Here is a 25,963-nt window from a genome sequence, read left to right as displayed (position 1 = left end):
TTCAAAGCTGAAATTTCCAGAAAGGCAATTCATGATTCCTACAATTATTCAATTCTTTTGTGACTTCTCTACATTGTGATTTATACATTCATAAATTTGGCAAAAAAATCTATACTTTGATTTAAAATATTAAATTTAGGCAGGTTGAACATCACAATTTGAATTTTGAAAACATAAACATATAGGAGAGTAGAGTAAGCTATGTTACATAATCATTACAATGATCAGATTGTTTATTTAAAAACCATCTCTCAATATTTATGGCATATTATAAGCTTTTTTGTGTGTGTTCTAGCAACAAAGTTTACATGATACAAAATACCACGATGCTTGAAAAATCCTACCATACATAACTATTAGTTATCCAAAATAGTAAATTTACAAAAATCATTTCTATGTCCTACGTGAAGCAACCTATTTTTTTTTTCTCTTTTCTGTCAAAAATCCCTCAGTATTCAATAGTCTTTCTATTGGCTGATAAAAACAAAATATACACCTATGTACCAACAATATAGTTATTTCAGAAATTAAAGAATCTGAGTTATGACTATAGCAGCCATCATCTACTCAAAGACAAAAGAAAAGTTTGAAGATTTTAAGTGGTATTCTGAAATTCAACACCACTTCATCTTATAAAAAGTATGTACGCTCATTCCCCTTTCCTTAGAAATACATGCTAGATTTCTTTACTTTTAGCACAAGCCCAGTGAAGTTCTGGGCTCCTGGTGAAAACTAAAGAGCAATAGCAACAACAACAAATTATTTAAAAAAATACTACTTGCAGGATTTCTCCTTTATCTGTACATTTATCTGTACTTTTCCTAATAAAAGAGGGAGGGAACCAAGGTTCCAGGTTTACCCCCATGTATTATTGAAGGAAATATCTTCTGCAGTCTTAATATAAAGAGTGGTGATGATGAGACCTCAAGAGAAAAAAATGGGGGTCAGAGGTAAACGAGGTATTGGCGAGACAAGAGACTGAACAGAACACACTGGTGCATTATAGGAAAGATTTGAGATGTTTGCCCTTCCTTATGTCCCAGAAGAAGAATATTGTATGTCCAAAGAGCTTGGTTATATTACATAAATTTTAAGGCCAAATTTTAACCCTACACAATCAGTTTCAAATCACATAAAAATTCATTAAGTTTTCCTGCTAAGAAACTACAACATCATGTAAATTGAAATGACATTCAAAAAGTTCTTAAAAAGAAGACCTTGTTGCACTATCAGTAACACCAAGGACTCTGTAGTTTTTAAAATGTTACACTGGAAGTATATCTTGGGCTTAGGTAGAACACTGCATTTGTGAAATTCATTTGCCTCTAGTGCATTATTTATCTTGCAAGAGTAGCTTATTTCTTATCTTAAATAAGTCACCAACCATTTAATAATGTGGAAAATGTAACACAGATGACCCAATTCATTTTGCTAAGCCTAGAGAACTGAAAGAAATGAAACTTTCAAGGCAACTTCCTTATGGAGAAGAAAATATTTCTTTTTTAGTAGCTCCATCTGATGGTTGATCTGGTTTTTACACACTGCCTGGCTATAAATTCCCAACCATAATTTTATTGTTTTCTCTCCCTCTCTTCTATCAGAAAGATGTGCTATATTGAGAAAATGCCGCTTAGCTGATTATGTGCCTAATTAGTTTATTGAATTTTGCAAAGTATTTACTATTATAAAGAGCATTCATGCTAATCTTACCAGCTTTTTTCTTTTTTTCCCCTTAAATTGAGAAGGATAAATTTCACCAATTACAACAGTATACAATTTGAAATTTGAAAAATGGAAATATTGTTGATATTGTCCTATAATGTGCATCTTCATACATACCTCTCAGATAAGCATAGCTGGTCCCTTGCCTAATTTATGTTAAGCATGTACACGTGTTAACACACTGTAAGCACATAAAAATGACTTTATTTTCCTTATTCATTTTTTTATACTAATGAACTCCTTTGACAAAACCCTATTTATATACTATACCATCTTAATGCTATCAGATAGGAGCATGCATGCTTGAAAATACAGTTCTTCCAGTGTAGAAAAATAGCTTAGGATTGAAGTGTATTTGAAATATATAACAGAGTTTAAGCACTAAATAATAAGTAAATTAAGGAAAAGACTGTACCTCAGCATCATATTCCCATAACTGATTTCCTCTCATGTGGTGGCATTTTAGCATGATTACAGGTCCACTGAGTCTAGACACATCCAAGCACAAGTCATCGGTTCGGATTTCTTTGTCAGCAGTATAAGAAAATACCTGGAAATATAAAATTCAACTAATAAAATAATCTCCTTAAAAACAAAAAAGTCACAGTATAGCAGATTTCTCTGTGGAAGCATTCATATCAACTTGTGTTTTCAAAAGGTCCCTGCTGTGTGACCTTGAGAAAGCTAGTCCTTTTCCTCAACTGCCTGCAAAACAGGGACAGTGTTATCTGTGTTATAAGGTTTTTGTGAAACCTCAATTTAACACATTAAATTATTAAACACACATTATTTACTGGCACTGTATTTCCTGCACTGTACTTGCTTTATATATCTCACAACAGATTCAGTAAAATAAAGTTTGTTAACTATATGGGACTATATGAGGGCAGTCCTTGTTCTCACCACCATATGACCAATTCCCCAACTCTATAGAGGGAATAATGTTTTTCATAAAGACGTTTAAATCTTTTTCTCCATAAGAACATCATGTACATTTTATTAAATATTGTCAGTGTGTTTCCAAACGTTGTAGAATTAGCTTCTCTAGAGACCTCATTAAAGAAAGTCAGGCTCTATGCTTATCTTTCTCATATGGTTATAGCTGGGCTTGGCTTCAGTTCTTCTCAAAATAGCCAAGAAATGTTAGGGTGGAGCGTAGATTCATCGTTAGCTAATTTAAACTGATACCATAATAATCTCCATGTTTTAAACTGGCATGAATAGTTTATTTATAACATTGATTATTAAAGGGTCATGAGAATTATTAATAATTACAAAAGTTATTTTCTTCTGTTCACTCTGATAAGCATGGTTCAGTATTCTATGGGTATTTTTTTCCTTACAATGTCAAGAGGGAGTGTAATGAGGAAGGTTATCTGAGGATCTTTTAGTTTCCCGTAACAGTCTGGTAAAAGTAGAGGAAGTCAGCTCTATAGTTCCCTATAAACTCTGGAGCCCTAGTGTGTAAGCCGAACAAGTTATTCTTGAAGGGGTTACCTCTACAGCACTGTGACTCAGGGCTTCCCTGAAAATCATAAGTGGTAGGAGAAAAATGCAAAAGCAATTCTTCACAAAGATGTAAAAACTTGAGAAGTAGATGAAGTTCATTTAATTGAACTATATAAAATACAGATTTCATGTATGGCATTCAGAAAAAAAATTTCCTATCTTTAGTACTTTTTAATGTTCATACTTTTAATGGAAATTATGATGAAACTAAGAATAAAAGAAACACCCATCAGATATTAGTACTATATCCTTTCCAAACATGGTATTTATTAATACAATATTTAATTTAATACAAACATATTTAATTAAGTAAATGAATCGAGTAGTAAACCTTAATTTGAAGGAGGGAAATTTCTAGAGAAATCTCTTTTATCTTTTGTTTTAATGTGAAGTGTAATTTTCCACATAGAAATTATACTCTTTTAGTTGTATACAGATGCCAATGTAAATGGAGACACCAAAGCATCCACATTTGCCACTAATTTTGTATGAGTATAATTACGGCCTGAACAATGATTTCTCCTCCGGTCTCTTATGATAGTTGGGAAACTTTACCTATTGAGAGAAGTCATCCACTTTCTTTGTTCCTTAATTCCTAACTGTAATTCATTTTACGGTCAATCAGTAGCTATTTTAAGTGATTTACATTCAAGAAAGATTTATTTATAGAATATTTTCTGAGCCTATATATATTATCTGAAATTATCTTTCTTTGGCCTTTGTACTTGAAGAAAAACTTAACTGATGTTAAAATACTTGGCCCACAAATAATTTTTCCTTTAAAAAGATCTGTATATAATGCTTTCATTATTTTCTGGCATTAATTAATTGGTTAACAAATCCTAATGAATAATTAACAGGATTAATTTATTTTTCATACCTGAGAATCTCATTTTTATGCTGAAGTATTTCTAGGATGGTTTTTATTCTGTATAATAATAAAAAGTCAGTGCATGTCAGTATATACATGTCTTTCTTGATTTTATCCGGAAATTATTAGGCTTGATCTCAATTATTTACCCTTTATATCTATCCTCTTTTTACCCATCATTGTCATCTCTGTGCTTTTTCATATCTCCTACCACAGGAGGCTCATGGAACTCACTTTGGGATAGACTAAAATTTTACACGCAAAGTACTTTGTAGAGATCCAGGTATGCAGATAGCAGTCAGTGACTGATACCTAGTGTTATTATCCCAGTCTTATAGGTGCTCCCAGGATGTGGCCTCGTATATGGATTCCTGCCTTGATAGTATGTCCAGTTCCCAAAGAATTTTAGGACAGGAGCCCAGCAGGCTTGGCTCTTGCCTCTCTGTGCCGACCCCTTGGCACACAGTCTTGAGGAGGGCCTCTCATACCTGATGACAGACTGACCTGACACTTGTAGTGTATGTAGTCACCCTCTACGACTTTGGGGACAACCTCACATCTTGTTTTAGATTCGCTAGGAAGCAGGGGCTCCCTACGGCCATTGCCTGTGTCAATACCCCACATTGCAGTTGGTATGTGTGGTTCCTGGCAGAGTATCTGCCTGATCTATTCTCCTGTTGCAGTTAAAACATTAATGCCTGATTATAAGGTAAGATTTTCAATCCTGAACCACATATGAAGCACATTAACTTAAACATCACACATGGTGATGACTTTACAAGATCGAGTCCCTCAATAGTGAAGTCTACTTGTATGTTCTTTCACAAAAATTGCACACTATTCCTCCCTTTCTGGTTACCACTCAAATTACTTTAGCATTGGTTATCGAGACTGATTCTCACTAAAACCGGAAGTGAGTTACACAAATGCTAGATTTAGCATATTTTTTCAGTTGCTCCAATGCCAGATTGATTCTAATCACAATGGGTTAAATCAAAGTCTCATCACTTTAAATGAAGGTGACTAGAAGCAGAGTAAAAGAATCAATCTCAGTGTCCTTCCATCCATTATAAAAGAGGAATATGGGGGCACCTGGGTGGCACAGTCGGTTAAGCGACTGCTTTCGGCTCAGGTCATGATCCTGGAGTCCCAGGATCGAGTCCCGCGTCGGGCTCCCTGCTCGGCAGGGAGTCTGCTTCTCCCTCTGACCCTCCCCCCTCTCATGCTCTCTCTATCTCATTCTCTCTCAAATGAATAAATAAAATCTTTTAAAAAAAAAAAAAGAGGAATATGGAGGAAGTTAACATTAATTGAGCACCTGTGTTAGAAACCATGTGTGATACGATTCATATATATTAAATAAGTTTGCCCTTTTGTTACGTTGTACAATTACATTCATATTCCTATGCATCTTAACTTAGCATTATTACAAAGCATAGTAAGTAGAGCTCTTTACGTGCAATAATTTACGGTGCTTTGAAAATTGTTTTGCACCTAATCTTCATATTTGTTTTAACACATAAAATTATGAGCCATCTAGCAACACACATCTTTCTCTGTAGTCTGTTGGTCAAGCTAGCTATAGAAACAACCACTAAAAAGGCCAATTTTACTCAATTGTTTTATGTTAAACTATCTTATAAGAAGGGATAGATCCTTTGTTCCATTTTGTGGGCCCTTCCAAAACTACTTTGAAAACTATAACAATTCAGTTTTTATTGTCTCCTATTAGTTTGCTAGGGCTGCCATAACAAAGTACCATGGACTAGGTGGCTTTTAATCTTCTCAGAGTTACTGGAGGCCACAGGTCCAGATCAGGGTATCAGTGGGATTGGTTTCTTCTGTGGACCTCTCTCTTTTGCTTGTAGATGACCATTTTTTTTTATTTTTCCCTGTGTCTTCCACGGTCTTCCCTCTGTGACTGTGTCCTAATCACTTCTTATTATAAAAACAACATCCATATTAGGTTAGGGACCACCCTAATGATCTCATTTTATCTCAATCACATCTTTAAAGACCCTGTATCTCCAAATGTAGTCACATTCTGAGATACTGGGATTAGAACTTCAACATAGGACTGGGGAGGCGGGGCACAATTCAGCCCCTAACACCTATTAACCCCTTACTTTGAAAGAAATAATGCATCTTTCCTTACCCCTAGATGAAAACTATAGGTTTGTCTGCTTACTTGTCCAGGACCCCTGGGGATTCAGTTCAGAAATTAGAATGGTCTGTTTAATATTATTAATTGAAATTCTGAACGAATGTAATCCCAAATCTTCTCCCTTTCTTGAAACTGGACGTGCTTTAGGTTGGAAGCCTGCAGTGGGATAGGGCATGGGTAACTTCTCTATTTCACCATCTTGAGAGCTTCTTCTTTTCTTTCTTATCTCTCTTGCCCACTCCCAAATTCCCCCAGGCTGCAAATTGGTTTTTGATTCCTCCAGGGTCATAAAAGTATAAGAGGTCTTACCTAAACTGTCTCTCTCTCTCTCTCTTTTTTTTATTAAGTGAAGATACAGAAAAGACTCTCAAGAGTGAGAGGAGTCCCGTCAGGGTTGCCACAGGGTTGGTCTTTTATAGAAAGCTAACCAGAGAACTTAAATTCTTTTAACATTTCTATTGATATCACCATTGAGCAAGGACTAGTCATAACACCTTCAATGGCTTACTTCCTTTTTAGGGTCTGGTTGGTTATTCCTTGTTGGTATCATAAACACCCACCCCACACACCTAGGGCAGGGTGGTCCGATCCACCCCACACGCCTAGGTCAAGATATCCACTGATCTATTTGACAAAAATGGTAATTGGGGATCTTATCTAAGGGATGTGATCATAATTTTGGGCCTAATACTTGTTTTATGTTCATCCTTTTGCATGTGCTAATGCATATGTACCATTTGCTGCACATCGTGACCCCCTGGAGCCATACCAGTAGCCCTGGACCTAGCCCTGCGTAGATTCTAACTGCCACACAGCCTGCCACCCCATTTCAGCAGGAAGCAGCCAGAGTGATCATCGTCCCATTCCCTAAAGGCAGTTAGGGTTACTATTCCAGGGGGAGGAATGAGTAAGGGACAGGTAGAGCTAGGTAGGGAGAGATAGATAGGGGGCTACGTGATCAGGCTCACAGAAACCCCCCAAAACGTGGAGGCATGGGGAAACCAGAGGTAAGGGGACAAACTGGACCACCCTAAACTGTCTCTTGATAACCCCTTCCTGTTCTCTGGCATGGCAGAGATTTAAAGCTCCTTCTCCTGGGAGTGTTTATGGTTCTTCAGAGATTCCCATTGCTAAGCACCTCTCACTGCAGTGCTGATGAAGAGGACAATGCATATTTTATAAGTGGGCCACTTTTTATGACTTGACCAACTTGGGGAGGCAAGCTGACTCAGGCGGTGCAGTCACTTCAATTCAGTTGTCAGAGACCAGCTTTACGATGTGTGAGTCAAGTCACAGCCTGCCACAATCCCCACGAGCATGAAGCACATAGCAAGCAAGCTTTTCAAATGGTGTTCTCCATAATTTGCAGGGCCTAGTGCAAAATGCAAATGCAGGATTTATTGTTCAAAAATTATTAAGGCTTTCAAATTGTAAGGCCCTGCTTGAGGGCATATTGCACACCCAGGAAGCTGCCCCTGCCCTGAGTCCTCCTCTCAGTAAGGTTTGTCCCTGGAAGCAAGAATCCCACCCCCTCCTCTCTAAAGGCAGGGCCACTGTTCTTTTCCTAGAAAACCTGAATCTTCTCCACCCTGTGATACCTCCCGTTATGGGTTGAATTGTGTCCCCCATAAGAAATGCTGAAGTCCTTACCTCTAAGCACCTCAGAATGTGAACTTCCAATGTATTTGGAAGTAAGGTCATTGCAGATGGAATTAGGTAAATGACCGTGAGATCATACTGGATAGGGAAGACCCTTAATCCAAAATGACTGGTGTCCCTAGGAGAAGACAGAGATGGAGGCATACACAGAAAACAGGCCTCCGTAATGACGGAGGCAGAAATCGGAGCGATGCATCATCTACAAACCATGGGGATTGCAGGCAAACACCAGAAGTTAGAAGCAGCAACAAATGCTTCTCCCTTACAGGTTTTGGAAGGAATATGCCCCTCCTGACACCGTGATTTCTGGCTTGTAGCCTCAAGTATTGAGAGACAATAAACTTCTACGTTCACGCCACACAGTTTGTGGGAGTTTGTTACGGTAGCCCAAAGAACGTGTACACCTCCTTTGACTCCGTATGATGGTTGAAGGGTCTAAAAGTCATGCAAGCAGTTTCCAAATTGTCATTGCAAATTTTGCATAGGGAAGTCTGATTTTAGATTTCACATCTGTTTTATCTTGGTATCTGGGCTGAGATTTATAACATCCACTTATGCTTTCTGAAAGCAACAATCATTTTTACAATCATTTTTCTATTTAAATATATCTTAATAAAGTGGTTCTTGACTGTGATGAGGTGAATTACCCACTTTCATTGTAGACTTTATAGAGATCAGATTAATTTCTCTCTCTGAATTGAGGTACTCAAATGAGTTTAGGAACAATTCCTAACACAGAAAAAGTGACAGCCAATTTCAATCTCAGTGCCCTTCAATCTTAATTTTTTTTTTTTGTAGAGAAGGTAAGCATTTTCATTACTTCACATACGCATGTGGTTTGTCCTGGCTATTTCACTTTGGGGAGTATGTTCAAAGGCATTTATGTTATACTTCTTCAAATATCTACAAATAAAACATTTTGATGATTTTCAAGGACTGTTGGGAGAAGGATCTAAAATATTTTGCATATTGCTTTGTTTCACACAATGAAAGAATGTGTACTATACATACCATACTTAAGATCCTAATGTTGTATAGTTACTTTTTAAAAACCACTTTTATCTTTACCCCTTTGAAAAATTTGAAATTTGAAAAACTGCAAGCAAATTTTGCTCAGATTTGGAGCATAAGCCGCTGCTGGCAAAACTCTACTGAAGCAACACCAGATGCAGAGCAGGTTCACTGTTCTGTGCAAGAGGCTCAGGAACAAAACGCCCTCTGCTGGTTCTGCATTGCTACAGGCGTTCTTCCATCTTAACCCGACGAAACACTTAAAATACCCACACTAATTTTTATATATTTACATTATGTTCATATACATTCCGTGTGTGTTTAGAAGGTTCATAAGTGTATTTGATTCAGCTTTATTATAGAGGTGGTGATTTTTCTAGATTTAGTTGTGAATTTATAAAATACTTTTCCTGTTGAGTTCTTCCTATTTACTACAGAAGTTCACAGTTTGAAGGGACTCCGTCACTCTATGCCAAATGCTTCGCTTTCTCTTTGAAGAACCTAAGCCAACAGAGTTACAGGATTCACATACTTGGCCAGAGCCACTTTGTGACAGAAGTTTCTCCAGACCCCAAGCTCACTGGCATTTTCTTTCACTTGACTACACTGCCTCTTACATCCCATGACTTACTCATTTTGCAACTTTGGGCCCTCTAGGAGATTGCTTTAGGTATTTGAAGTGCAGTCAATTTGAGAAGTCTGTTAGAGTCCAGAAGGATTAATTATTTTAAAAAGCTCACACACACATTCTAATAGTTTTCTTCCCCCCTCATTCAGTAAAAATAGCCCAGGTAAATTTGGATTGAAATAATAAGAAAATTGTTTAACAACAAAAATTAGACCTTTAACAACGTGATTTTTCAAAATGTTCTCTCTGACTGTATGTCACACCATTGTGAAATTAGCATGAGGAATGCATAAATGGAGTTGAATTCATCAATGGAGCTGCCAAGGAAAGAGACTTTTGCTCCCAGACAGGATGTTTTTCTGTCTTAACTGATTTCAGGCTTCATCTCAGGCCTGTTAGCTCGTGGTCTGTGTAGAAGCGGGTAAGGAGAGTAGGTAGCTTCTGGCTGTGCGATTTTGACTTACCTTATGCGCCTAAATGATATCTATGGTCTTTTACAGATTTAATGCTCTCAAATTCTATTGTTAAAAGTAGGATGTGGGGGGCACCTGGGTGGCTCAGTCAGTTGGGCGTCTGCCTTCAGCTCAGGTCATGATCCCAGGGTCCTGGGATTGAGCCCCGCATGGGGCTCCCTGCTCAGTGGGAAGTCTGCTTCTCCCTCTCCCTCTGCTGCTCCCCCTGCTTGTGCTCTCTCTCTCTGACAAATAAATAAAATCTTAAAAAAAAAAAAAAAGGATGTGAGTGTGTATCTCATGTTCAGTATTCTCATCCTGTCCTCAACATTGTCCATGACGCATTAACAACTTTACATTTCTGAATTGGTGCTCAGCAAGTCCCCTCATCTTTTCATTCCTGACTGGGTATGTTCTGCTCACACCACTAGAACTATCCTAATTCCACTTTGCCCAGAAAAAGACTACTACCTTACCTGAAGTTTTAGTACTTTTTTCACTTTCTTCTTGTAGCACTTTGTTAACTACTCTCACCTACTTATCTGCATTGTATTGCAGGCATGGCATCATTTGTGTAAATCTTTTTTAAAAATTTAATTTAATTTAATTAATTTATTATTTTTTTTTTTAAGATTTTATTTATTTGAGAGAGAGAGAGAAACAGCATGACAGGGGACAGGGTCAGAGGGAGAAGCAGAGTTCTCGATGAGCTGGGAGCCCAATGTGGGACACGATCCCAGGACTTTGGGATCATGACCTGAGCCGAAGGCAGTTGCCTAACCAACTGAGCCACCCAGGTGCCCCGAATTTATTTATTTTTTAAAGATTTTATTTATTTATTTGACAGAGAGAACACAAGCAGGCAGAGGGGCAGAAGGAGAGGGAGAAGCAGGCACCCCACTGAGCAAGGAACCCGACATGGGGCTTGATCCCAGGACCCTGAGATCATGACCTGAGCCCAAGGCAGACACTTAACCGACTGAGCCACCCAGGCTCTCCTGTGTATATCTGGAGAGCAGGACAGCACTCAAACAATGGGCTTTGGGAAATGACACAGACCTGCATTTGGGACTATCCTCTGCTACTCATCAGAACCAGAGTTACTATGAGTTGTCAAAATCTTGGCTCCCTCATCTTGGAAAAGGGATAAAGATGCCCCCTGTTTTCTGGGCTACTTCAGAGGTTGAAGGAGGTAATTCATGTCAACTCTAAACAGAGTACTTGACGCAAATAGCATCTCAGTTTTAGTTACTATCTGCTCAAAATCTAGGCATACAATCCTCATTTGATGATATCCTGTCTCATCTTTGTGCTCTATTTTATTTTATTTTTAAAATCCTGCTGTCCCAATAACAAATATTAAAGATATATTTTTGAACGCCTATGGAAACAATCCTAGGAAAAGAATATTTGCCCAATAATTACTTATTGAATTGAAATGAAAACAATTTGTCTTTGGAATCTCTAGTCCACTTTGTGAAAAACTGAGCAAGAGAGCAAGGTAAAAGAATGAAAAGGATACACGAATACAATAACCAATTTTGACATTTCTTCTTTCTACTTCATTGTTCAATCTTCCCATTTTAAACAATACTTTACTCTGTCTTGAAGGATTTTCAAGGAAGTCTACCATTCAAGAAATCTAATATATAAACATTATGTTCCAGCTACTCATATTTTACTTATAGTACTGAAGAATATAAATTGCAAATTTAAGCCCAATTGGTTATCCCACTAGACACGCTTGAACATGCAGATGTTGTTCTTTATGTGACTGTGGTAGAATTCTCAGATGGTCCCAAGATTCCTCTCCCAATATACATGCACTTTATAAACACCCTCCCCTGAGTGTAGATGAGACTATTATGACAGGAAAGTCACTCACTCCATGATTACTTTATGTTATATAAGACCTAGAATTAGCCAACTTAAGAGAGAGATTTTCCTACGGCCTTGAAGACACACACTGCCTTGTTTTGGAGAGGGCCAGCATAGCAGGGGTACTGAGAAGAGCCCCCCCACTGCTGAGAAGAACTCCTGGCAGAGAGCCAGAAAAAAAACAAAACAAAACAAAAAAACCACAAAAAGCCATGCACCAAAAAACAAAATGATGGAAGCTCAGTTCTCCAACTGCAAGAAACTAAAATCTGCCTATAACCAGGAAGTGTGGAAGGGGACTCTGACCCTCCAGTGAGGTCTCAGCTCTGGCCAACACGTTGATTTTAGTTCTGTGAGACCCTAAGCAGAGAACCAGCCATGTCGTGCCTGAATTAGACCCATAGAACTGTGAGATAATAACTTTGTGTTATTGTAAGCCACTGAAGTTGTAGTATCTTGCTATATACAATGATAGAAAACTGATACAGTGAGTGACCATTAGGAAAAAGGAAATACATACAAAAATTAGAATTATTCTTACCATGTGGAATATCTTCTCCCATGCTATGTCTCTATCATTTATTTATTCATTTAATCGTTCATCCATCTATTTATTCAACAAATACTTTTGAACATGTTAAATGTTTCAGACCTTATCTGAACCATACAGGCTCTTCATGAAACTTTGAATTCAAGACATGAACATCTAATAGGGTGCCAACATTTTTGTAAGAGTTTCCTCCACTCTTTCAACCTGACTTGAACTTTGTTCTCCATGTTCTCTTTGTAATGATTTTCTGTAACAAATTATCTTCCTCTTTATGGTATTCTCTGCTATATTTCCTGATTATATCATTCCTTAAATATTCATTCTCTGACGAATTTGCCCTCACACATATAAATTGCCAGGAAACTCAAATGGATTATTGGATGGGATAATTTCCTTCAGTCAAGGCAATTTAATACCTAGTTTCCCTCTATCACTATCTCATTGGTTGGTACCACGGAGCACCAAGATATTTGGTCTTTGAGGTTCTTATTGATTTATGCCTGTAAATGTAAAGTAGACATAGCAGCGATAATATATATCATTCATGTGACATCTCTATAAGCTAGTATATTTGTTTTAGTGTTTATTAGCCACAAATTCATGGTGAAAGACTTTGTGTGATCCTTTCTGAATATATTTTTACTGGTATTTGGGTAATATTTCCTATCTTAAAAGGTATTCACTTTCATTATATCATTAGGTGCTTCTTGAAAGTCTGGTATATGGCATAATAATTAGATAAAAATGATTAAATATATAAAGAGCCTCAAAAGGTAAATTATAATGTCCTAGATGGCACAAAGGTACACTTAATGTGTATCAGTTACAACGACCTTTAATCTGTAAAGGTAAACTACTCTTTAGATTATATTAGACATAATTTAAAAAAAGTAACCTCCAGATTATTACAACATTTGGACTGGATGCAAATAAAACTAAATTTTTCTAGGTGGTTTCAAGCTTAAAGTAGTCCTTTGGATTTATGGCATTCATCATTGTGGCAAAAAAGATCAGGCTCTACTTAGTTTGCAAGTGAAACAAAGATTCAAGTGCAAGTAGTTCATTAGTTCGATAATCCCAGGAAAGACTAGTAGGTGAGCAGGGAAGGAAAAAGAACTAACAAAGGGTACGTTACAAATTATACTGTGGGTAACTGGAGCTTAAACATTTGGGGATCTCTGGTATAGAACAAGCAGTTCCCTTGAAGGGTGAAGAAGCTGGGATAACATTTGCCATCTGCCCTCAGTTGGCTTGAGGTGTGCTTCCACATAGAATTAATTCCCCAGGAGTGACTAAGTGGGCAAAGAGGCCTCTGGCAGTGAAAGCCTACTCTGAAAGGTGCTCAGACAAAAGGATAGAGGTTGGGTAGAACCTTTGGATGCTGGGCTGCAAGCAAATGAAAGGAGAGAAAGTATACGCCATTTGGGGAGCACCTGCTGGGTGTTAGGCAAGATGGAAGTCATTTTAAGTATACTGTATATGGAGATATGATAGACCACATATATGTTTCCTCAATAGCCTTTCAAGGTAAGCATTGTATTTTCTCCTTTACAAATGAGGAGTAGGGTGCTTGAAAAAATTACATAGATTCCCCCATGTCACTCAGTTTATGAGAACCTGTCTTTGAAATACGGTCTATCAGGCCCCAAATCCCATGCTCTTTTCACACACTTAACATTTACTTCTTGGATATTTAAAAAATTAAACTCTAGACTATTCATATTTCACTGTTTTTCCTTAAAGTGTCCATTTGATCCCATGTTCATTTTTTTTCCAGGATCTCATCCGATACCACATTACATTTAGTCATCATGTCTCCTTAGCCTACTCTGACAGATGCTCAGACTTTCATCTTTTTGATGACTTTGACAGTTTTGAGGAACACTGGCTAGGTATTTTACAGAATGTCCCTCAGTTTGTGCTTGTCCAATGTTTATCTTGTTGTTAGAATGTTTTTGAGAGGAAGGCCATGAAGGTGAAGTACCATTCTCATAATATCATATCAACAGTGTATGGTACCAGCATGGCTCACGATGCAGAGCCTTGGTCACTTACCCAAGGTAGCATCAGCCATGTTTCTCCACCATAAAATTACCACCACCACCACCACCAGCTTTCATGTTTTACTGTTTGAAAACAAGTCAGTAAGCACAGTCCACATGCAAGGTGGGCAAGAGAGTTAAATTCTACTTTCTGGAAGGGGGATTATCTACATAAATTATTTGGAATTCTTCTTTACAGAAGATCTCAGAGATCAATTTTAATATGTCTCTAAAAAGTTAGTCTAAAACTGGGGGCCATATCTTTATATTAGATTTATCTGTAACACACGAAGACTCCTGTAATAAATCTTGTTTGGGCCACTTGTTTCACTGGCAAGATGAAGAAAAGTTCTCTTTAGTAGATGGAATTATAATGTGACCTTTTTTGCCACATACAAGTGGCACTTGCTCTTAGCTGTGTGTAAGACATGGATTGAACACTGGCCCCTGTGAACTATAAAGACCATTTTGGGGCCACCTGGGTGGCTCAGATGGTTCAGCATCTGCCTTTGGCTCAGGTCATGATCCCAGGGTCCTGGGATCAAGCCCTGCATTGGGCTCCTAACTTGGTGGGGAGTCTGCTTCTCCTTCTCCTTCTACTGCTCCCCCTGTTTGTGCTCTCTCACTCTCTCTATCAAATAAATAAAATCTTTAAAAAAAAAAAAAGACCACTTTGATCATTCCTTGATGTAGCAATGAGCATAAAATGCACCTCTGAATTTGCCAGGTTTTTTAATTTATTTACTTATTTGCCAAAAAAGTGTCTCTTAAAAAAATTCTGCATATCCCCACCAGATGCACATATTTTACTTCTTTTAAATAAAAAGAACATCCCCAAATCTATTTAGAAAGTTAGCAACTAGAATGTTAGAGTAGAAATATACCTATCTGGTAGGTTTTCATTAGAAGACTAAGATCCTTTATTAGAAACTGGAATGGATGCTAGGCTGTTTCTATGGTAACCTACTGAAGCCTTTTTTCCTTTAATGGAAACATATCATTTTTGTATATACTACAGGTAGCTTCTTGCTCTCTATTGGATCAAGTCCCTTGATAAAAGAATAAAAGAAATGAACTGAGAGAAAGTTCTATAGTCTGTCCCTGATTGTGGTGAAATTATACTTGGATACTAAATAACAAGAATAAAAAGCCCTTTTCATTTTGGCTGTATTCACCATGTCATTTCTGATAACAGTTCATGTCCAAGTATTTTCATGAGGTTGTATTAGGAATAGGTTACAAGCTCTCCTTTGACAACCTTTGCAGTCTGAAAACTCTTTGCTCCTTTTGTCCCTTCAAATCAAAATTCCCTTGCTTGACATTTACATTCTATTATAATCTTAGCTCCTCTACCTATAAAACTTACTGTTCCACTCTCTTCAGTCCAGGCTTCTACTCCATCTGGGCTAGTATCCCCACTGTCCTTGCAGACACTCCATTCTCTGTGCTCACCAACAGCTTTGTGACCCTTTCAGACCCACTCCTGTTCTTATTAGACCCTTCTCTGAATGCCTCCTAAGGCAGAGCAGCACAAATCCTTTTTGTTTCAACAATGATTGCTTTGTATTCTCATTGGGACTGAGTATAGGGATTGTGTGCCTATTTATTTATTTATATTTCATCTTGTAAAAAGTGGAAGTAGATTTAAACATAATTTTACATAGCTATGTAACATACACACAGCAAGAAATAAGAGAGGAAAAAATCCATCTACATAAACAATGGTAATGTTCAAAAGAATGAAAGAATCCAATATAAGGCCATTATAAATATTTTTCCACAGAATATTATTAATTTTCTCTGGATGAACCATGTGTTTGGCAGTAAAGAAAGAAAAGAAAAACCTGTTTCTCAGGAGACAACCAACTCTTCTTAATACTCAGTGCAGTATGAAATTCTCTTAGGGACACTCATGGAAGGATTCCATGTCATGTAACAAATAGCATCTTTTTCAACTTCCCTATACACAGAAAAACAGTTTGAGTTTTGGGTATATTTTCATATTCCTCTTGGCACCACCCATACATTGCTGGGTATACATCGGTGTTCAAGGAATTCTTGATTAACAGAGTTTGTTTTTTTTCTTTCTTTAAATCATTAGGTTTTGGTGACTGACAGATTGCTTAAAATTTTCACATTGTTCTAAGACATTTTCCAGAACAATTTTATATATATATATTTTTTTTTTCTCTAAATTCTTAGCCTTTTAAATTCATGTCCCCTGTCACTGGAACAAAGATTTCACAAATCATCTGGACTTGATGCTCTTTCTTATCTAACAGTAGGGATAAAGAATACTAGAACTGGTGAACATCTAGTTCAACCATATCAATTACAGTATTAGAAACTGAGGGCAGAAAGGGTAAAGAACTTCCATACAGCCATTGCTATGAACTGGATGTTTGTGTTTCCCCCTCTCTCCAACTGTTATGTTGACCCTAGCTGCCAATACAATGGCGTTTGCAGGTAAGGTCTTTGGGATTTAATTAGGTTTAGATGAGGTCATGAGGGTGGAGCCCCAATGATGGGATTAGTGCCCTTACAGGGAGAGGAAGAGAGAGACCAGAGCTAGCTCTCATTCTGCCACATGAAGACAAAGCCAGAATGTGGCACTGTACCAGCCAGGAAAGTGTCCCCACCAGAACCTGACCATTCTGGCATCCTGATCTGGGACTTCCAGCCTCCAGAACTGTGAGAGAATAAAGGTCTGTTGTTGAAACCACCTACGATGTTGTGTTATGGCAGCCTGACCAGACTAAGATAGGCAGAGAGCAATTTGACACCCAGGTCTTCTGATGCTATCGATATTGACTTTTTACCAAAGCTGACTCAGATCAAGTATGATATAGTGTAATAAAGTATATGAAAAATGGAACCCATTTATGATATCTTTCTATTAGGGTTATTCTGAGAATCAAATTTTATGTATATTTAAAACATCTAGTAAAGGTCTACTCTAGGAATAGTGTTCAATATATAACAGTTTTCACCCCATCACTGTCAGAGGCTGTTAGGACCAAAAATTCATGCTCTATTCTTAAAAAGCTTTAAAAATAGAAATAACTAAACCAACTCATGTTGCTGATCTATGCTTTAATTTAGTGTAGAATGCAATTAATCCTATAAAAATATTGTTTTATGCAAAGAAGAAATTATTGGTATACTTCTATTTAAATAAAAATGATAGGCTTTAATGGTGAGAATAGATTATTAACTCGGAGGATTGCCTAATAAAATGAGAAAGAACTGTTCATAGTTTAACAGAAAAGCAATGACATTCCCATGATATCTCAGACAAAATTCTTATTTACTTGACACAAAGAATATATAATTAGGACCATTAAAATATGAAAGATATTTTGTCACTATTGTTATGTCTACATTTCTAACCATGAAAAATATTTTTGGAATATATACTTAATTGTGAAGAAATAAAAACCCTAAAACATTTTGTTTTCTGTCATCCAGATATGTAAGCTTGCCTTTAATTGGTTTATCTTCATAATACCTTATATACGATAACTCCTTTTATTTATTTATTCATTCATTCACTCATTCATTTATTTATTTGAGAGAGAGAGAGAGAGAGAGAGCAAGCAGGAGGGAGGGGCAGAAGAGGAGGGAGAGAATCTTAAGCAGGCTCCACAGTCAGCGTGGAGCCCAGTGCAGGGCTGGATCTCATGACTCTGAGCTCATGACCTGAGCAGAAACCAAGAATCAGACGCTTAACTGACTGAACCACCCAGGCACTCCTGATAACTCCTTTCAAAAACTGGTGAGTATTAAGTAAAGAATGCTTTAAGAATCTTGGTGCTATAAAAATATTATACCTGACATTTTACTTGGCTATAAAATTTGCAGATTTTATAGAGTTTTCCTTTTTCCAAACTTTGTTTCTTTTTCTGACATTGGTTAGTCAAGTATTTGAATATGAATTTATTTTCTAGTTTTTTGTTACTGAGGCTTTATTGTGCTAACTTTTCTTTCCTGAAAAATCAAGATTTCATATTTGAAAGAAAAATAAAAACCTAGAAATACCCTTACCTGTTACTTCTCTTCTACAGAATTTAATAACTATGATAGAATTAAGAACTCAGTAAGATGAAGAGTATCTTAGGTATAGCAAAGCAAATAATTATAAGTATGGATTCTGCTTGGCTTCCAGTGAATATAAAAGTAGGCTAGCCAACACTGTTAATTTAGAAATCATAGACATTGTTTACCTTACTTAGAAGTTAATAAAGTGGTTTTTTACTACTCAATTAAGCCAAGATTAAATTATTACATCATCTACTCTAAACTGCTTCACATGGTAAATTAAAATAATTATTTACATCCTCCGTGAAATTTAGGCACACACGTGGTCTAAGGGGGAAAAACAGGAGATCATTTCAAAGGACCTTAATGTTCTTTATATATAGTAGGTTCATGCATTCACATTGTTAATTTTTTTAATATTAAATATACAAAAATGTCATCAGGAAGATTACTTGAACAAGGAAGCAGCTCAGTAATGATAAGACTAGGGTGTTGAGTCAAGAAGAATTATGCATAAGTCAGGAAAAAAGCACTTGAAGATAAAACGGAGAGAGAAATGAGGTTCAGAAGATTGAAACATCGCTGAGAGGAAAAGCTCTGCTGGGACTAAATGGTTGAATGCAGACAAGCTTATGTTGGTAATGTTAGTGGAAAGCTTGGAGTCTGTCTGTACTTAACACGGACTGCAAAGGAGATAAATGGGTGAGGTGAGGGAACAGACAGATGCTGCTAACATTTTTCTTCTAGTGGATTTTTGTGCTAACAGCTTACCCTTCTCAGTGAGAATAGTTCTATTGATGGTGTGAGATAAGAGAAGCTGTGTGTGTGTGTGTGTGTGTGTGTGTGTGTGTGTGTGTTGGGATTTTATTAAACTAGAGTAGTATTAAACTTTCTTCTTTATGAGAATGTGTGATATTTAACTTTTTAAGGGAGGGTTTTAAAAAAAAAAAATTCTGGGAATCCCATTAATAAAATGAATATAAATTTACACGTATTTCCCAAAGAGCTTAAAGTATTTTAACATTTAAGCCCTACAGAAATTTAATTTTAAGGTCTTTAGAGCATAGGCTGATATGATGATACACCATAATTAATTGATTAATCAACAGAATAAATATTTCTTTTGTCCTGCTATGTGCACTGACATACTTTGATATCATTGTTGTTTCCTAAGATGACTTTTATTTTTTTTTTAAGATTTTATTTATTTATTTGAGAGAGAGAGACTGAGAGAGAGAGCACATGAGAGGGGGTAGGGTCGGGAGGGTCAGAGGGAGAAGCAGACACCCTGCCGAGCAGGAAGCCCGATGCGGGACTCCATCCAGGGACTCCAGGATCATGACCTGAGCCGAAGGCAGTCGCTTAACCGACTAAGCCACCCAGGCGCCCAGATGACTTTTATTTTTTTAAGATTTTTATTTATTTATTCGAGAGAGAGAGAGATGAGAGCACGAGCGAGAGGGAGAAGCAGATTCCCCGCTGAACAGGGAGCCTGACAAGGGGCTTGATCCCAGGACACTGAGATCATGACCAGAGCCGAAGGCAGATGTTTAAGGGACTGAACCACCCAGGCGCCCCCTAAGATGACTTCTTAGAGACTGTTGTCCCTCTAAGTTTAGTCTGGTGTCCCTCCTTGTTGCTTTCTTTATCAGGAATCAGAGTAGAAATTTTTATCATTTCAACACCAGGAAAAAATTGAACCTTTTTGAAGGTGGCTTGTTTTTATATTATTGACACAATGAATCATATAACCAATTTTGTACTTATTAACTAGAAAGCTCAAAGCCAAAGGTGTGGCTTATTTAAATGAATGTGGGATTTCAGGGAATTAATTTTAAGTACTTTACAGTAAAATAGCAAAAGTGCTTTCTAGGTTAACTTGCACTGCCAATTTTTCCATAGCTTTTGAAAAAATGTCATGTGATAGGTATTAACTATCATTATGTAGAGATACATAACATTACACCCAGAGGAAAAGATAAATCTAAGAGATGGCCAATATTAGTGCTCATTTTATAGGAAACCTTAAGAAAAAAATTTCACAATCTCTGAGTAACTACTACCAGGGAAAGAAAGGGGTTGAACACAATAGATTTGCTCTTTGTTTTTATGCCAGGAAACACTCCAACCAGGCAAACTAGGCAGAATCACATCCTACAAACTTTAAGTTCCTGCAAATTTCAATCAATTCCAAGCTTACCAGATATTCTTTCAATATAAATAATGATGCTCTCCTCCAGCTTACATGTATCCAGCTCATTTAAACATTTAATGAATGGTACATGCTCCTTCTTTCCTCTTAGGCCATTTCATTTCACTTGCAAATTTACCCTGGTGATTTTAATTCTATTGCACAAACTTTACCAAAAGGGGACCAAATTAACATAGAAAGGGCTTCTAAGTAATTATAGTACTGATAAAAATGCAAACTGTAAAGTCAATTCACTTTTGTTGAATGAATGTATTCATTACAATCTGTGAGTACAGTAGAATGCATTACTAAAATAATTAAGCTCTTTCTAGGAGAGGGTTTGTAATAAGGCAGGAAGTATTTGTTGACTCTCAAAATTTGTTTACTGTCATAAGGTTAGATTCTTCTTAAATATAAGTAGTCACATTTTAGAGGAGGAGACATTTGTTTGAAAGTATTGATAAGACCTAATGATCTCTTCTTTACCTTGGCAGAAAACATGGTTTTAATAAATGGCTAGCATAAGCTTCCCTAAAGGCTTGCTACCTTGAAAAATGGCTGTGAATCATTTACTACAATAAATTACATGGAATGTTTCCATATACTTTCTAGCTCCCTCCAAATGAGTGGCTCCAGGGAGAAAGAGAAACATTCTAAATGCATTTGCTAAAATGTGAGTATTTTTCCATCATTTTATGTTTTTTTGTCTTTAGAAAAAATGAGTACAATATGCATGAAGGCTGCTTTTTCCCCTTTTGATTAAAAAGATATTGCAATTCAAAGGGAAACACCTTGGATTTTTGAAAATTTTACATATACTTGTTATTAAAGTAAAATAGTTATTTTATAAATATTAATCTAACTTGTACCCAATTATAGATATATTTTTTATAAATTTTAAATAAAAAATAGTGTCAGATATATGACCAATAAGACTAAGGCCTATTTGCCAATTTTGATATTAGCTCCTTTAAGCTGAGGTAAATGTCATTTAAAAGCACCACATTAAAAAAGAATGGTATTTCTACATCAAAAAGAGAAAGCATAAAAGCAAGCAATAATTAAAATATATAAACTGTTTAAAAGTCTGTACATGAAAACACACCAGAAACAAAATGTCAAATCAGAAAAAAATATCTGGAACATGTATCACAGAAGGTAATAATCTTAATAAAGTATTTTTATAAGTGGAGAAGAGAAACAAGAGCTCCCTCAACCACCAATGAAAATGTAAGCAAAAACAAAGGCAAAAACGTGACTAGAAAATCTACAAAGTATTGATGTCAATTTTTAAATTACTTACATGCATTGATAACATTAGAGATACGATTTAAAGAAGATAAAATATTTCTCCCATACTAAATTGGCAAACATGAAAACCAGAACAAAGCAAAAATACAATAGCCATTTAGGGTTGTCCAGCCTGACCACAATCCTGGCGGAGTGGGGTTAGAAATCAATACAAATGCAGTGAACATACACTTGGTGGGGAGTCAGCCAGATTTAGACTCAAACTGGCTTTACCTCCTAATCATATTACCAATCTCTCAGGGGTCCCATTAGACTCATGAGTAAAATCAGGATAATACTACTATGTACTTCATAGATTGTTGTGGGAATCAAAGGCAGTAATGTATGTAAAATATTTATCATAGTGCCTCTTCGTAGTTTAGCATTTAGACCCGTTAAACTAGTAAAACCTTGGGCGCCTGGGTGGCTCAGTTGGTTAAGTGACTGCCTTCGGCTCAGGTCATGATCCTGGAGTCCCCGGATCGAGTCCCGCATCGGGCTCCCTGCTCGGCAGGGAGTCTGCTTCTCCCTCTGATCCTCCTCCCTCTCATGCTCTCTGTCTCTCATTCTCTCTCTCGCAAATAAATAAATAAAATCTTTAAAAAAAAAAAAAAAACTAGTAAAACCTCAAAAAGGACAATGTGTCACTATTATTAAAAGCCTTATAATGTTGCATAAGTTTTGACCTGTCAAATGTACTTCTAGACAGTATTTCTAAAGAAGTAAATATAGATGCTCACTAGATTTTAGCTACAAGGTTATTGATGAGCCTCACCTATAACAATAAAAATTCACAGTACTAATGGCACTGTGTATTAAATAATAAGGGATTGATTAAAATAAATTATAGCATATCCATTCACATATGCCTTGTTCAGGTTAAGAAATTGTTAGCCAATGGAGAGCCAAAAAGAAGCTAAATTATTTGGGTTTTAAACAGTATGTCTTAAGTTTGTGAGTGGAGTAAGTAGTAGGTGGTCAACAGTGCAAGTAGACAGAACAGTATCAGTGAACTGGAGAGATAGGAAAATGCACAGAGCCCACAGGGAATAAAACTATCAGACATGTCTACAGCACAAAAAAACTATTAGAACATCAAGGGAGACAATACTGGGAAGTCCGATGAGGATGAAATTATGTGGGGTTTTGTATATATACATAACTAAGGAATATATAACTGTATACATAACTAAGGAATTTTTATGTGATTCATTGGGCAGGGGAGAATTGCTGGAGATTTTTTATCATATTTTAATTATAATGTGGCCTATATAGAACATAAGCCTGGAATTCCATATGATGTGTGGAAATAACAAGGTTTTCTGACCACATAGGTGAAAGAAGATACAGGCCAGGACAAAAAAAGAGGCCCTAGTTGTAAAGGGTCTTAGAGATCAGAGTCAAGGCATATTATTTTCATGTTAATATCAGGGTTGGGTGACCAATCAAACTTTAGAAGTGTCTATGTTGGGTTTCAATTTTGGATGCTTATGTTAAAGAGAAGAAAATGAGCACAGTCTGGAAACAGTTGCGTTTGAGATGTCTGCAGAGATTCCCAATAATTAATTGGCAACAGATTCCAGAGTTCAGCAGAGACGTTGGAGATGAAGATATAAATCTGAGTCATGAGCATTGTAGGGGACATAGAACTGCTTCCAGGAATCAATTTCATCTTTTCAGAAGTAAAGAGAAGACGATCCCATAACTTTTAGTAACATACATTCTACCAGGAAATTGCAAGTTTTTCCTTCCCTTATAAAAATTTATGTTCAAGTTTTGATTAAAACTTGATGATGACATAATTATGATGACATAATTATGTCATATTTGATTAAAATTAAAAGAATTTATTTTCATTCTTTTGAAAGTGTTTAATGATCATCACCTTCTTTGTTAATGAAAGCATTTCAAGAACAGATAGGAATGGACTTTCTAATTATGTCATTATTCTTTGAGACAGAAGGTTTTTATTACTAAGGTTCTAAAAGAATACTTCAAAAAAAAGAATACCTCAAGATGATTAAATGTTGAATGTAATAATAATTCTACACTTGGTGTCTTATTTTTACAGTATTCTTGCTACAAAAACTTCCATGCATTCTTTCATTTAGTTGGCTAGTTTTTATTAGGTGTCTACCGTATCCCAAGCCCTGCAGGGGCTAGGGGTGGAGGGAAAGTATGTTGGATATTTGAGTGTTGAAGTGCTTAAGAAAAGTATTTCCAGCAACTACTGAAAGTAAGTTTCTTCCTGATATCTCCAAGAACATTAAAAAAAAATAACAAAAAAAAACTCCTGTGCAAGGAGAAATGGTTAAGGGATAGCTGTCAACAAATATAAAGCACCTTCTTTTAGAAATGAAACCGAGCGGAAATGCTAAAAAAAACAGTGTTAACATTTCTTAGGAATTTTGTGTAAAAGCAGGAGTGAGAAACTTGAATATCTTATATGGGTTGGGGCTACTTTTAAAAATTTTAAACTAAATAACCATAAAAATAGATACTGCTTCCATGGTAACATAAGAGAATAACAATAAAGCACAGGGAAGGTAGCTCTGAGAATAAAATCCTAAAATCTGTTCTTCTCTAAAGTAAGTAAAAAATGTAAACATGTCCCTAATTAGGGACTAACTAGAATTAATCATCCAAGAAATATTGATTTCCATCAAAGTATAAATCATAATAGGGTTTTATGTGATGGTTTAATTATTTCATAATAGATATTAAAACAACAGGAGAGGCAGTTCACTTTATTAAGCTTAACAATACCATAGGAAGTGCTGTGCATTTTACCTTGCCTCTGGCATTAGCCACTGAAACTTTTATTTTCTTAGAGAGAAAAGAGAAACAATTGAGAATAGAAACTGAAATACATAAAGAGAATAAGTAATGTCAATAGACCAATATATGTACTGAGCGTCTAGTATATGCCAGGCTAGTGTTAGTTATTATATAAATTTTACTAATCTTTAGAGGAAAAAAATTTGGGTAAAAGTCTTTTACCCATTTTATAAATAAAATAGTAAAGCTAAAAAATATTAAGTAATTTACCATAAATGACCCAATTAATCAGGTCAGAGCAATGCTCTAAAATGATACTCTTTGGGGGCGCCTGGGTGACTCAGTCGTTAAGTGTCTGCCTTCGGCTCAGGTCATGATCCCGGGGTTCTGGGATCGAGCCCCCACATGGGGTTCCCTGCTCCGCGGGAAGCCTGCTTCTCCCTCTCCCACTCCCCCTGCTGCTCCCCCTGCTCATGTTCTCTCTCCCTCTCTCTCTGTCTCTCTCTTAAATAAATAAATAGATAATAAATAAATAAATAAAATCTTTAAAAAAATAAAATGATACTCTTTTATTCTCAACAGTTCAATTTTCTCCATTTTTATTTGTTCAATTATGAAAGTAATACATATAGATATAGAAAAATGTGGGGTAAAAAGTAAAGTTTCCTTTTCTAGCTCCTTCTCACCAGAGGTAATTCTATTCCAGATAGATTGCTATGCATTTCTAACAGATTATATTACACCTATACAAACACAGATATACTTTATAGACAAAAATGTTCACATATATTTTTCATAAATGAGGTCATTCAAAGTAAGTTATATTCTGGATTTTTTCCCTCCTTTTCAATTTTCCACGACAATGCATATAGACCTTTCACTCACTTTGGTGGCTATGGAGTATTCTGTACTATGGATGCATCACAATTTATTTAAACATTCCTGTCTTGGTAAATACTGAGCTGTGTCCATTGTATTTGTTATAGCAAAAAGGGCTCCTGTAAACTTTCTTCCATGCATATCTGTAGACGTGAACAACTATTCATGTAGATGGAAGAACATTGGTTTTAATTTCTACTTTGTCATTAAGTTAACAATGTAGAAACATTAGAATATATGTAGGTATGGGGTTTTACTTATTGTTGGTTCACTTTATTTATGAATCCCTAAGATTGGTGTC

At 36.3% G+C, this 25,963-nt stretch overlaps 1 protein-coding gene across 2 annotated transcripts in view; it reads right to left on the bottom strand.

The window, feature by feature from the left end:
• Positions 1 to 25,963, bottom strand: part of GALNT13 (polypeptide N-acetylgalactosaminyltransferase 13) — a 547,381-nt gene that overhangs the window by 9,981 nt on the left and 511,437 nt on the right. For both annotated transcript variants that reach the window (XM_021702903.1, XM_021702904.1), the window contains exon 12: positions 2,138 to 2,272. In XM_021702903.1, the coding sequence (XP_021558578.1) occupies positions 2,138 to 2,272 (135 nt within the window). The remainder of the gene's footprint in view (positions 1 to 2,137; positions 2,273 to 25,963) is intronic.

This window comes from Neomonachus schauinslandi, chromosome 3, assembly GCF_002201575.2.
Source record: "Neomonachus schauinslandi chromosome 3, ASM220157v2, whole genome shotgun sequence".
Taxonomy (NCBI): domain Eukaryota; kingdom Metazoa; phylum Chordata; class Mammalia; order Carnivora; family Phocidae; genus Neomonachus; species Neomonachus schauinslandi.
The sequence above is the reverse complement of the archived record's forward strand: the minus strand, read 5'-3'. Positions and strand labels throughout refer to the sequence as shown.